Below are 13,518 nucleotides of genomic sequence, written 5' to 3'. Positions count from 1 at the left end.
ATTTTATTTTAAACTAATTTATATTGTTTATCAAAAAAACTTTGAAGTCGAATGCTTGAAGGTTGACAATAAAGTTATTTATTCGAATGTTATTTAAATTGTTGTTCAAGGGTTTAGATTTGTTTTTTTTGGTCAATATTCAACGATTTAGATTAATCACATGAAATTATAATATATGATAAGATTGTTTTAAGAGATCGAGTATCAAACTTTATATCTTAGTCAAAATTAAGTGCATCTATCCTAAGCACTCGAAATTTCGAGTTCTATTTCCTCTACCCTTATATCATCTATATTAAAATAAAACTACATTTAAGTGAAAGTTAAGAATTTAAGAATTGAAATTAATATAAAATATATAATAATATTAGAGAGACCAACTTTTTAGACTAAAATTATAAACTATATGAAATATTAGAGAGACCAACTTTTTAGACTAAAATTATAAACTATATGATTTGTCAATAATATAAAATAGAAGTTTATTTTATTCAAAAACCATGCTATAACTTTAATTAATGAAAAAAATTAAAGGTTAATCTCAATTTACTACTCTAAAGTTTATTGGTTTTCAACATTTAGCATATAATTTTTTTTAATCCCAGAGTGGTACCTAAAGTCATAATTTTGAGACACTTTCATACATCTGTTAAAAAATTACTGTTAAATTAGATGTTAAATGATGATGTAGCGCCTACGTAAACAATAACTAAAAGCCACGTGTCAATATAGGCCCAAATGAATATTAAATTTAAAAAAAAAATATCGGGTTAAATCTCTATCCCGCACCCCCACCCCCCCCCGGGAGGTGCCTTCCCCTTCCCTGATACCCACCCGCCACCCGCCACCATCCCTTTTCCCCTTCCCTAAAACCCCAAACAACCCTTCCTCCCTTCTCTATCCACGGTCGATGCCCAGAATGCGAACCCGGATCAGGAAACCCGGTTTACCGCCAACTCTTGTTCGAGCTACCGCTTACGCCGCTGTCTCTTCGAAGAAGATGACAAAGTTTCTCGATCTAGATGAGAGCTTGGCGCGCACAATGGCCAATCCACCACCAGAGAAGTTCAATTGCATAGTGCTGCTGAGGATCGACAGAATCGAGAGGCCATTTAATCGTCATTCTTCCGCGTGCTCATTTGGGTTCAAGATTATGATTTTTTCTGCAGAGATTTCCTTCTGGTGTTCGTGCATCCCACCTGTTTGATCCAATGTATAAGTCAAGATCTTTTCCTGAGATTTCTCTTTTCTACTCATTTGGTGATTTGGTGAAAGGGATTATGGTGGAATTTTTGTTTAGAATAATGATTGTTACAGTGAAATCGGTTATAGTGTTTCAATAAAATAAAAAAAGGGTTATGGTGGAATTTTGGAATGGAGAGAGAATGGAGGGAGGGTTGTTAGGGGGTTTTGGGGAAGGGGACGGGGAAAAGGGATGGTGGCGGGTGGGCATCAGGAAAGGGGAAGGTGGGGTGGGTGAGGGGGAGGATAGAGATTAGACCTTTTTTTTTTTTTTTTAAATATTCATGTGGGTCCATATTGACATGTCCATGTCACAATTTAACGGCAGATTTAACAGCAACCTTAACAGATGTATGAAAGTGTCTCAAAATTATGACTTTAGGTACCACTCTCGGACGAAAAACATTCATGTACCAAATGTTGAAAACCAAGAAACTTCAGAGTAGTAAATTGAGATTAATCCAAGAATTAAATATTAATTAAAAGCCCTTAAATTTTAATAAAAATGGCAAAAGAACTCAAATTTTAATGAAAATAACACAATTTAAAAAAAAAATATTTGAAACTTGATGTACGGGACTTGTGCTTCCATCACAGACTGAACACTATTTATGAAACTGAACAATACTACACTATTTATCGGTCCAATTTCATAACCAGTGTCTAGTTTTGGATCCACTTTCATAAATAGTGCATAATTTTTTGTCATGTTTCATAAATATTGCCTAGTTTTGGGTCCAGTTTCATAAATAATGTCTCTTTCTTGGTTTGGTTTCATAAATATTGCCTAGTTGTTGGTCCACTTTCATAAATAATGCCTAGCTCTTGGTTATATTTCATAAATAGTGTATAGTTCTTGGTTCAATTTCATAAACAGTTTTCACCTATTGGTTTAGTTTTAGAGATGGTGCCTAATTCTTGGTTTCTTTTCATAAATAGTGTCTACTTAGATTTAGTTTCATAAATAGTGTTAGATTTAGTTTCATAAATAGTGTTTACTTCTTGGTCTAGTTTTTATAAATAGTGTCTACTTATTGGTCTAGTTTCATAAATAGTGTTTATTTATTGGTCAAATTTTATAAATAATGTCTAATTCTTGATTTAGTTTCATAAGGTTTGAAACTTAGACCATTTTTGATCTTGTAAAAGCACATATTGCGCTGAAAACAATGAACCCAAAAGTGATCCTTTAGATCAAAACATTGAGAAGATTATGTTCTGAGTAATTATATTTAAAAAGTTGTTTTCAATTACCAAATTAAAATTCTCTCACATTTTCTACGTACCTATAATAATAAATGTAGCTCTCCGTCCAATTTTTGGAGCTTGAGTGTCATTTTGGAAATTTTTTTCCTTATGCCCATAATATAAGTGGTACATCACGTGTTATTATGTAAGTGATAAAATTTTTTATTTTTTATGTTATTAATTTTTTAACACAAGAATCTCTCCACTTGTATAGAGAGACCAATTGTAACATCCCACACCGCCCAAGGAAATGGATCTTGTAAGCCTTAAATGAATATTCTCATCTCTACTTAGCACGATGCCTTTTAGAAGCTCACTGGCTTCGGAGTTCATCGGAACTCTGAAGTTAAGCGGGTAGCGCACGAGAGCAATCCCATGATGGGTGACTCACTGGGAAGTTCTCGTGTGAGTTCCCAGAAACAAAACCGTGAGGGCATGGTCGGGATCCAAAGCGGACAATATCGTGTTTCAGTGGAGTCGAGCTTGGGATGTAGTGGGGGCCCGGGCCGGGATGTGACACGCATGGAGTATCATCCCGTGTTCGGGGCAGATTGAAAAATCTCTTGTCATCTTGACTACTATTGGGAAACAACACTGCAAAAAATAAAATTGGGGAATGTAATTCAATTTGAAGTTTTTTTTTTCTTATTCTAAGCCCAGGAAAAAAAAAAAAATCTCTTAATGTAGTTGACAATGGGAGAAAAGAGGCGGACGCGCCCAGTGCAAGTTGGGTTTTTTGTATTTTTTTATTCTTTTGTCTTTATCATTAAATAAAGTTAGTAGGTGATTTTTTTATATTAAAATGCAAAGATATGAAATCATTTTTATTAGTTTTTCTTTTAAAATAAACACGTTAATAAACACTTAATAATATTGTAATTATCATCCTTACTAAATTTGATCTAAATAGTTGGTCTTTTATTTTAATTTTAAAAAATGAAAACTAATAAAAAAAGCTTTAAATCTTTGCATTCTAATAAAAAACCATCCACTAACTTTATTTAATGATAAAGGACAAAAAAACATAAAAAACACCACATGCGCTAGCGCCATACACCCCACCCCACCCCCCATTTTCCACCCTGTTTTCTCCCTTTTGTCAGCTAACATTAAGCCATTATTATTATGCTTAGAATAAGAGAAAGACTTCAAATTGAATTACATTTTTCCAGTTTTATTTTTGTGCTGTTGTTTCTCAATAATAGTCAAGATGATGAGAGATTTTTTAATGTACCAGGAACACAGAGTGATACACTATGTCTCTATATAAGTGGTGGGATTCTCGTGTAAAAAAATAAAATTTCTCACAACTTACATAATAACACGTGATGTAAAAAGTTAAGATTGTAGGTGGAGGAGAAAATGAAGCGGCAGATGGGCAGATAATAGAAGAAAAGTAAGTAATTGGTGTAGGAAGTTACGAAATTTAAGAGATACAGAGAAAATTTGATGAGTATCGAAGAAAATTAGAAGAAGATAATGTGTGGAAGGTGAGAATGTGCCAAGAAAATTCAAGAAGATGAGAGAGAAGAATGTAGTCTTGTAAAGTTTCATAAATAGTGTAGTACCGTTAAGTTTCATAAATAGTGTAGCACCGTTAAATTTCATAAACAGTATAATACCGTTAAGTTTCATAAACAGTGTAGTAAGTTTCATAAACAGTGTTGTAATTTTTAATAAACAATAGAGTAAGTTTCATAAACAGTGTAATAAGTTTCATAAATAGTGTATAAAGTTTCATAAATAGTTTGTGTGCAGACATTGTGATCCGTGCATCAAATTTTTTTAAATATTAAAATTACATCTTTTTCATAAAATTTAAATTATTTTGTTATTTTTATTAAAATTTAAGAATTTTTTTTTTGAGATTTAAGTCTTTTTAATTAAATAAAATTATAACATAATTTTTTATTAAAATAAACTTAGTACAAACCATTTTCATAAAAGTTACCTTAAAAAAAAAACCGAAGGGTGAAATACAACGAGGAAAAGTCAACGGTCCTATCGTCTTCCCCATTTACTCTCTGAAGTTTGGAGTCTCCACCAAAATTTTCCAACAGTAGAAACGCCAGTACTCATCTCAGAGGGTCCCACCTTTATTACATTAGTTTAAATAAAACAACTTAGGTCGACATTCTGTAAAATTCTGAGACTGCCTTTAAATCAGAATCTATCGAGACCAAAAGCAGAAGCACCAGAAGCAGTGCTTCGACCAACAGCAAGAAGCAAAAACAAGAAAATTTCAAATAGTCATGAAGAAGGGAAGCTTGGGATCCAACCTCAAACTCACTCTCCCTCCTCCCGATGAAGTTTCCATCTCTAAGTTCTTGTAATTCTCTCTCTCTCTCTCTCTCTCTCTCTATGTATATATATATATGTATTTATATATTATGGGTTTTGTGGTCTGGCAGGACACAAAGCGGTACGTTCATGGATGGGGATCTCCTGGTTAATAGAGAAGGGGTTCGGATCGTTTCTCATAGAGAAGTTGAAGTTGTAAGCTACTTTTCAAAGATCACACCTTTAATTTTGTGAAATGTAAAGATTGAACCTTTGAACTGAATTGGGTCGGAATTTTGGCAAATTAATGAGCATTGTTATGATTAGGAAAATGGGATTTGCTTATTATTCAAATATGTGCACTGTGATGTTGTGAATTGTGACTTTCATACAAGAAAGATAGGTTTTTTATGTGTTTTTGGTTTTGAATGTGAATGTGAATGCAAATGCTCAGCCACCACCTATTCAAGCATCAGACAACCAGATGAGTTTAGCCGATCTCGATGCGATCAAAGTTATTGGCAAGGGAAATGGTGGGGTTGTGCAACTGGTTCAGCACAAATGGACTCATCAGTTTTTTGCATTAAAGGTATGGCGAAAGGCCCTTATGATTTTCAAATAATTTGTTTTCCCTAGCCTAGTCAAGTAACTCCTCGTGTACCGTAAGAAGGTTGGGGTCGTTTTGTGGTCTTCATATGATTGTGTTGTGCCTTAACACCATTTTGATTTACCAAATATGTGTGCATGCGCTCGCGTGTGTTAGCCTGAAGATAGATTTCCGAAAGTGAAGCTGTAAGCTGCAATCATGTGTTAGAGTCTTGAGATGGGTAAAGTTGAGTAGTGGAGGTCTCTTATAGAGCTAATTCTTACTATTTCAGAAACTTCTTTGAATTAAGATTTCTTAATTATAAACACCATTCCTTACATGTTTGAAATTCACACTATTAAGAATTATCTTCATGCTTTCGTAGATTGTAGAGATATCCACTGATATACCTTCGAATGGATATTTCTGCATATTGTGTTGTATGCTTTATGCCCTTGCTCCAACAATGTTTTATGCTTTATCCCAATTTCAGGTAATTCAGATGAACATTGAAGAGTCTATCCGCAAGCAGATTGCACAGGAATTGAAGATTAATCAATCGTCACAATGTCCAAACATTGTTGTATGTTACCAGTCCTTCTATGAAAATGGTACCATTTCAATCATCCTAGAGTACATGGATGGTGGGTCTTTGGCAGATCTTCTGAAGAAGGTCAAAACGATTCCAGAGTTTTATCTTGCTGCCATTTGTAAGCAGGCAAGTTACCTCACATTTATGATGCGACCTGAAACTCTCCGTCTTTGATATATACTAATTAAAACATGTTTTCTCCCGTCTTGTTGGTGCAGGTGCTGCAGGGTTTGTGTTACCTTCATCATGAAAAGCACATCATCCATCGGGACTTCAAACCCTCTAATTTGTTAATCAATCATGGGGGAGAAATTAAGATAACAGACTTTGGTGTGAGTGCAATAAAGGCAAGCACGTCCGAACAGGCAAATACATTTGTTGGCACATACAACTATATGTCGGTGAGTTAATTAGTTATATTGTATAACAAGCATTCAGGCCTTTCAGGGCTATTGAGGTGTAGGCACTAACTGTTTCTGTTAAAATTTGTTTTGCAGCCAGAGAGAATTGTCGGTAGCAATTATAGCTACAAAAGTGACATTTGGAGCTTGGGGTTAGTACTGCTGGAGTGTGCAACAGGAAAATTCCCATATACACCACCAGATCAAAGTGAAGCATGGGATAACTTTTTTGAGCTTATGAGTGCCATCGTCGAACAACCACCACCTTGTGCACCTTCTGATCAATTTTCTCCAGAGTTCTGCTCATTTATTTCTGCATGGTAATATCTTACTTTTGCTGGTCCAGTATTAAGTTTGTGATGTTCTGAGAAAATTCTTTTGGTTAAGGTGTGTTTCATTAGCTCACTTGAAGTTTTTTGGTGTACATTATTACTTGTAAGTTGTGTGACACGGCTCCTTATCTTCTTATCCTATAATTTAGGTTCGTAATGGAATTCAAGAACAAACAAGTGTATTCTCTGTCATTGTTTAATCTATTTTCATTCATTATTTGTTTTTTTCTTTTGTCATTTCTGTTCATTTCCAAAAGGATTGGACTGTTGACCAAATTAAGACTTGGGTTTCTTTTTCACTTCTGCTGTTATTGATTTCCAGTCATTGTTGTCTGTCGATGAAGTTGCTGTTTTTAACTTTGTTGACGTTTTTTTCTTTTTTTCCTGTTTATCTCGAATGTTTTCCCTGTTCTATTTCTAATTCTTTGAGGTTGCTAATGCTACCTTGGGGGCCTCTTCTTTATCTCAGTGTACAGAAAGATCCTAAGGATAGATTGTCGGCTCAGGATCTCCTGGTATGACCTGTGAAACCCTTTTTCTTTAGATACAAGTTTTCTGGATTTTGTGGATACTTCCAGTCTAATGTGGTCTTCTTCTATATTTTCTCTTTTTGTTTGATTTCAGAGACATCCTTTCATCAGCATGTACGATGACGTGCATATTGACCTTTCCTCTTACTTCACCGAAGCAGGATCTCCCCTTGCAACATTTTAAAACCTAGCCGGTATGTTCAAATCTGAGTTTCAGACCATGTCTTGGACTCACTATTGAAACTGAAATACAAAAATTCCTTGCTTTTCTTCATAGATGTAATTTGGTTTCGTGAATGAAGACCATTGCGGAAATGAAGAATCACTGCCATGCCATGATGTGTCGTCCTTAGTATTTTTCTGTGCTGTGAATTTCTTTTTGTATGGTAGATGAATATGAAGCTTCTTTTTATGACATTTTATGTTCAAATATTTATACCGTACTCATTTTTTTTCTTGAAGCTCCTTTACGTGAGATGTTTGAAGTTTCGTAGTGCTTCTAGCCTCTAGAAAACCCACCAAGATTTTTAATTATTCAGAAAGAAGAGGAGTAAACTACATAATCTAAAATTGATTTAGAACTAGATCTAATGTATGCCTAGAGACCTTGTTCAACTAAAGATTGGCTTGTAGAATGACTCTTCTGTTCTCTGCTTGCCTATTACAGGATGTGGACTGCCGGTGTTACGGTGTTAGGGACCGTGGAAGTACTGTCACGAGTAAACTTTCTTTCGATTTTAGTTCCCTTGGTTGCGTAAGCGTAGTATTGTAATTGACAAATTATTTTTACTTGGAATTTTGGATTTCCTTGCAAACTTGTCATACTTCTTCCTGCCACACTGCAAACTAGGCAATTTAATGCCTCAAAGCGGGCAGCTTTCCATAAATTTGAGGTTTATACCGGATCCAGAAGTAGTATTTTATGTTCAAATATTCTGTTTGTTACTCATCAAATGCACTTGAAAATCAGTTCATCTGTCTAGCGTCGAAAGCATTTGTTCATCCTTTACGATTGCGAATTTATTCATCCGTGTCATGTAATTTACCTTCTGTGCAAGTGCATTTCTTATGGATTGTCGTTAATGCGGTTGAATTGTTAGAGAGATTATCAAACAAGAAGGAAAGGAGAGTAGAAAAACACCATTGTAATTCATTAGACTTCTCTGTCTGTAAAAATTGATAATATAGTAAGAACAAAGCAAAGGAGGGCAAAAGAATTCTTAAAGGGCTATAGTTGTAGGGAGATTTTTCGATGTGATTGTCACACCGTCGTGTGATATTAGCAATCAATCTATCGTTCACACAGTTAACCATGCAGTGCGATGGTCACATTCAATAATTTCTTTGCGCGTCACTAAACCCAGGTGAAAAACTTAAACAGGGTTGAGTCGCTTTAGGATTATACAATATTGTAATATACTGGCATAACTTTCAGATTACCAAATCATAGTTCGAATTAGGGTTTTTTCTTAAACCTCCTTGTGGATTTCAAGTCTACTACTACAACAGTGATGTTGTCCTTGCTCCCCTTTTGCATGGCAAGCTTTGAGAGGTACTCTGCTGCAGATTGGGCAGCAGAATCAGCTCCCTCACCCCGTTCCGTTGACATGGTATCACTGTACTTCTTGTGCCACAGAAGGATCCGCCTTCGTGCAATGTCGCAGGCCTCCTGGTTTGTGATGAAATCCCACAGCCCGTCGCTGGCTAGAATTAGGCACTCGTCTTCTTTTTCTCGAGAAACAAACGCCACTTCTGGATCAGGTATAATCCATGGTTTCATGTATCTGTCACCTGATTAGATTAAATACCTTCATCAACAAGAGATCCAAATACAAATGGTGCAATGCATTCAAAATCAAACTTTCGAAAACTCATACCAATTGACCTTGACATCGCAAGAACACCGCAAACACGAGAACCATTCCACTGAATGACCTTGCCTCCTGCAGCCTCTATCCTTGCATATTCATCTTCTCTATTTGGCTGAAATCCAGAACAAAACCTAATCAGTTTATCTAGAATGTCAACTTCATAAGCGAAACTTAGGTGCGACCGGTAAACCCTTGTGACTCTCTCTCCCCTCACATGACATGAGGGAGAGAGAGGCACAAGGTGATAAATATCCGGTTGTACCTATGATTTTGCGAGATACAACATGGATGAAATAATGGAAAACTAAACAAATTAAAGGCCTTGCCTTGTGGTCTACTGACAAAGGCACAGGAACTTTTCCTCTGCACAATACTGCTCTCGAATCGCCACAGTTTGACACGATAATATGTGTTGGACAAATCACGGCGACTACAGCAGTTGATCCGACGGTTTCAGGAGCTATAGGTTGGAGAAGACCACCTGGAGCTCCCCCAGAAGAAGCATCAGTTTTGCTCACATCTGTGCCTCTTGGAGCTCCTCCAATCTCAGCATCCACTTTCAAGAAACTATTGGAGAAGGCCTCCTTCCACCTCTCCTGCCAACCCTCCTCCCCATTGCTTCCGTCATCTAAGCCTGTTTTCGCAACTTCTAGCTCTTCGGCCAATGCAGAATGCAGGCGTTCGCGACAATAATTAGCAACCTGCAGAATTGAAGAAAAACCAAGTTGAGGATTCGACACGAAGCTCTTGATGAATGCAAAAACAGAAATTCTATAGGATAAAAATTCAATTTCAGTTGAGTTAGCATACCTGAGAACCTCCATGTCCATCATATACTCCAAAAAAATGAGCAGTCAAGTCACTTGGGTTTTGATTCATGCCATTCAAGACACTGTCATCCATCAGCATTTGAACCGGAACCTGGGAAAATCGTGATACAACTGCAACATCATCTTCCATCTCCGGTCTCCTTCCAATGATAGACGTGTAACCCCAAAGTGGTACACGATCCAATCCAAAACTCTCCGACCTGCAGCTTGTTCTGCACATTTTCTCATCCCCAGTGGCCGAAAAAAGCGAGGTGGATGCAGCACAAGTACTCGATCCATCGCCAACGCGATCACACGTTGGCCTAAACTTATTATATTCCTGACTTCCCCGATTCACGACTTCCACTCCCCGTTTTTCATCATGAGGACTATCGAATAACAAGGGTGAAGCATTTGCTATTAGTTTGAGGCCAGTAATTTCCATCTGGGATTTTACTGCTGACTCCTCATGGATCAAATTACCTAGCCTGTATGGAACAGCAACTGCCTGAGCTAAATCGTCCATAGATTTAACCTTCACCTTCCAAACTCAACTTATAAAATTACCAGTCTTCAGTTACCGCCTTCAGTAAAAATCAAATCTTTTGTGATCTAATTCAAAAACATGAACATTTACAAAATGGGAAGTTGAAATTACAGAATATATATAGAAAAACTGGAGAAATCAATCAACTTCTTCAAGTCCTCTAGAGAACCAAAACCTTCTAACTTTTTACCAACCCACTGATCTCACAAGAAAAGAAGAAAGCTTTGCCCTATTTATAGCAAACAAAAGTCAGAAAAAGAAAAACCCAAAACAAAATACAGAAAAACCCAGAAAGGAAAATGATTGAAAAGCTCAGTTCCCTGGATCAAAAGCAACTCATATCAGCCTCTTGAAACTTGGTTCTCTCTCTCCTGTGGAACTTTCATGTTTTTCTCAACCAAACCAACTTCAACAACTTAAATCAAAAGCAGATGAAAAAGTTAAGCTGAGTCACCAACTACTTTTGTCTCAATCTCTCCCTCAACGATTCTCACTTCGCCACGAGACTGGTAGCTCATACGATTAAAAGCAAATCCTTGCAACCCAAGAGTTTTGGAAACGTATCAGAAAATAATAGACACAAGAAACAAAGGTGTTCGATGGTGAGTTTCTTCACTCAACTATGTTCTCAGCTCCGTAACGATTTGTAGCTCAAGTAACGACTTGTAGCTCAAGCGATTAGGACAGCTGGCACCCGAATAGTTATTGACAAAGAAACAAAAGGTGTTTGATCTGATGGGTTTCCTCGCAGTTTTCAAAACTCTGCATGCAGATTTCAGTTGGGAAGAATGAGGAGAAAGTGGCAAAAAGAGGAAGAAGCGTAAAAGGAAGGCGTGAAAATGCGATGTGTTGGATTTATATATAAATAACTTGGAAAAATTATATTAAAAAATTTGGAAAAAATTGGAAAGGAGAAACACACAGGTGTTCATGATATGCCAAAGAACGGAATTAACCAAAGCAAGGCATCTATACATTTTACGCACCTACGTTATCAACTTAATAAATAAAATAAAAAATAATTAATTAAGTGGGCCTAAATATCCTAATATATAATAATCATATGTTTCAAAAGGTCATTCGTAAGACTATTTACCTAGAATAATTATTAGAAAGACATTTTACCAAAGGATAATGTTAGGTAGACTAAAATTATAGACTAAATTTAAAAATTAAATGATGTTATCAATAAAAATAAGCACGTTAATCAACATTTAAGTAAGGGTAATGTTAGAGAGACTAAATTTGCAAACTAAATTATATGTCACCAATAAGAATAAGCACGTTTATCAACGTTTAAATAATAAATCAATCATCAACTTCTATGTCTCTTAGTTTACAAAACTTTCTCTACAAATTTAGTTTTCCTAGCATTACCCTTTAAATAATAATTCAATCAACATTTTTCATACCATTTAGTTTACAAAATTTAGCCTGCAAATTTAGTCTCCTAGCTTTACCATTATTCAAAATGATCATTGAGATTGACATGACCCTTAATTTGGTCCATGATTTTAAAAATGGATATAAGTGGTCCTGAAATTTGTCTACCATCAATTTTTTTGATCATTTTGTGAGTCTCCATTAATTTGAGGGCTTTTTTGTCCAATAAACTCCTCCACTTGCTTTTCTATTTAACCGAGATTTTTCACGGAATGACCTAAATGATTGGCGGCGAACAAACGCAGGAACCATTTTAGCTAAAAAGCCTATTAGAAATGCTGACTCTAAAAGTCACCTCACAGTTCAACGTCAATTTTTATGGCAATATTATAAAATATTGTGCCAAAAACATGAGGTAGCAAAGAGTCTCACTTTTGAGAGATTCTCCTTAGTAGATTAACTTTTTGGACCATATTTACAAATTATGTGACATGTCACTAATAAGAAATAAACAAAATCAACACTTAAGTAATAGTTCGATCATTAACAACCACGTCGTATGATTTACAAAATATAATTTAAATAAATTGATCTCTCTAGCATTACTCAAAAACAAAAAGAAAATATAAACAATGTAAGACCATCCCAAGGAATTGTTTTAAGCATGTCCAATGTAGTAGTTTGGCATCCTAGTAAAGACTCCATTATTTTAGCATATTTATGAGACACGTATGTGAATAATGTATCTCTATATTCTTTTTATGTGATACTATATCTATCTATCTATCTTGGAAGGGATACAATCATACAAGAGTGATGAAATATTCCCTTAACTTGCACAATACGGTGCGTTGAATAGTTAAGAATCAATATATCCCTTATTTTCTTTGAATTAATTGGTTGAGCAATTGAATTGGGTGGACCATTTAGTCAAATTAAACTTTTCCTTGCATAGGAACTAAGGGGAAGAGTTCGAACCTTCGCCACTTGATATTCCAAAAAATTAAGAAAAATAAGACCGACTTATCAACTCACATCCTTTTTTTTATTACCACACAAAGACTATCGCATGCCTTAAATTGTTTTTAATAGTCGACAAAGAGTCCAGGTTCTCTTGGAGGCATAAAACTAAACAACCAACCCCAAAGAAGTTGCATTGTGTAACACTATATCCAAATGGATAATGTTTAGGTCACTCGAAGAATTTACCTGTTTCTTCATTTACAATTAGTGCATATTTATCGTTTAAATATTATAATCAAAATAGTACATTCTTTTTATCATCATCTAAAGATCATAAGCAAAAAATTTGAAACAAATGAATGCTATCATAAAGATATTACTTGTTATCAAAATCGTTGATTGATTTAATAAATATGAATGATAAAACAATCTTCAAATTGAATAATTTTTTTGCATATATAATCTTTAGATGATGATAAAAGAATAACCGCTTTCGAATATTTTATTTAGATGATAAATATTTGTTAATTGTAAATGAAGAAATAAGTAAATGCCTAGTTAGAATACAATGGGGATACAAGCATTATCTTATTAAAATCCCGTGACTGAAAATTAAAATCCATTTTCTTTTTCCATGCACTATTAACCCTGTCACGTCATGACTATGAAATTTTGGTATTCGGAAATTTGGCTCTGAAATTTGGTTTAGGGTTTGGAGTGCAAGGTGACGCGGC

General features: G+C 35.3%; 2 protein-coding genes across 3 annotated transcripts; one reads left to right on the top strand and one right to left on the bottom strand.

Annotated features, from left to right (window-relative positions):
- Positions 1–4,491: 4,491 nt before the first annotated feature.
- On the top strand, positions 4,492–8,185 carry LOC125478733 (mitogen-activated protein kinase kinase 2-like). 2 transcript variants are annotated; one of them, XM_048587240.1, is made up of 9 exons: positions 4,492–4,819; positions 4,902–4,986; positions 5,225–5,359; positions 5,850–6,074; positions 6,167–6,349; positions 6,446–6,669; positions 7,151–7,196; positions 7,306–7,405; positions 7,489–7,672. In XM_048587240.1, the coding sequence occupies exons 1-8, from the start codon at positions 4,743–4,745 to the stop codon at positions 7,393–7,395; spliced, it is 1,065 nt and encodes a 354-aa protein (XP_048443197.1). In that variant the 5' UTR covers positions 4,492–4,742; the 3' UTR covers positions 7,396–7,405; positions 7,489–7,672. The 2 variants fall into 2 exon arrangements, with proteins under 2 accessions (XP_048443197.1, XP_048443192.1); XM_048587235.1 differs by lacking the exon at positions 7,489–7,672 and adding an exon at positions 7,879–8,185 and having other exon boundaries at positions 4,493–4,819.
- A 156-nt stretch (positions 8,186–8,341) lies between these two features.
- Positions 8,342–11,261, bottom strand: LOC125478731 (protein phosphatase 2C 77-like). The gene is made up of 4 exons (XM_048587231.1): positions 9,893–11,261; positions 9,409–9,783; positions 9,089–9,194; positions 8,342–9,002 (listed from the first exon to the last, which is right to left on the bottom strand). Exons 1-4 carry the CDS (start codon positions 10,415–10,417, stop codon positions 8,668–8,670), a joined length of 1,341 nt encoding a protein of 446 aa, XP_048443188.1. The 5' UTR covers positions 10,418–11,261; the 3' UTR covers positions 8,342–8,667.
- Positions 11,262–13,518: the final 2,257 nt, after the last annotated feature.

This window comes from the organism of the source record quoted next, unplaced genomic scaffold (genome assembly GCF_019419815.1).
Source record: "Pyrus x bretschneideri cultivar Hongxiangsu unplaced genomic scaffold, Pyrus_bretschneideri_v1 Contig1, whole genome shotgun sequence".
Lineage (NCBI taxonomy): Eukaryota > Viridiplantae > Streptophyta > Magnoliopsida > Rosales > Rosaceae > Pyrus > Pyrus x bretschneideri.
This window is presented reverse-complemented; position numbering and strand designations above follow the sequence as displayed.

Coding starts and splice junctions, on each gene's coding strand:
- LOC125478731 (XM_048587231.1), bottom strand. CDS start 10,417: ATGGACGATTTAGCTCAGGCAGTTGCTGTTCCATACAGGCTAGGTAAT. Junction 9,784..9,892: donor ATGGACATGGAGGTTCTCAG/GTATGCTAACTC, acceptor TCAATTCTGCAG/GTTGCTAATTATTGTCGCGA. Junction 9,003..9,088: donor TGCGATGTCAAGGTCAATTG/GTATGAGTTTTC, acceptor TAATCTAATCAG/GTGACAGATACATGAAACCA.
- LOC125478733 (XM_048587235.1), top strand. CDS start 4,743: ATGAAGAAGGGAAGCTTGGGATCCAACCTCAAACTCACTCTCCCTCCT. Junction 6,670..7,150: donor TGCTCATTTATTTCTGCATG/GTAATATCTTAC, acceptor TCTTTATCTCAG/TGTACAGAAAGATCCTAAGG. Junction 7,197..7,305: donor TGTCGGCTCAGGATCTCCTG/GTATGACCTGTG, acceptor GTTTGATTTCAG/AGACATCCTTTCATCAGCAT.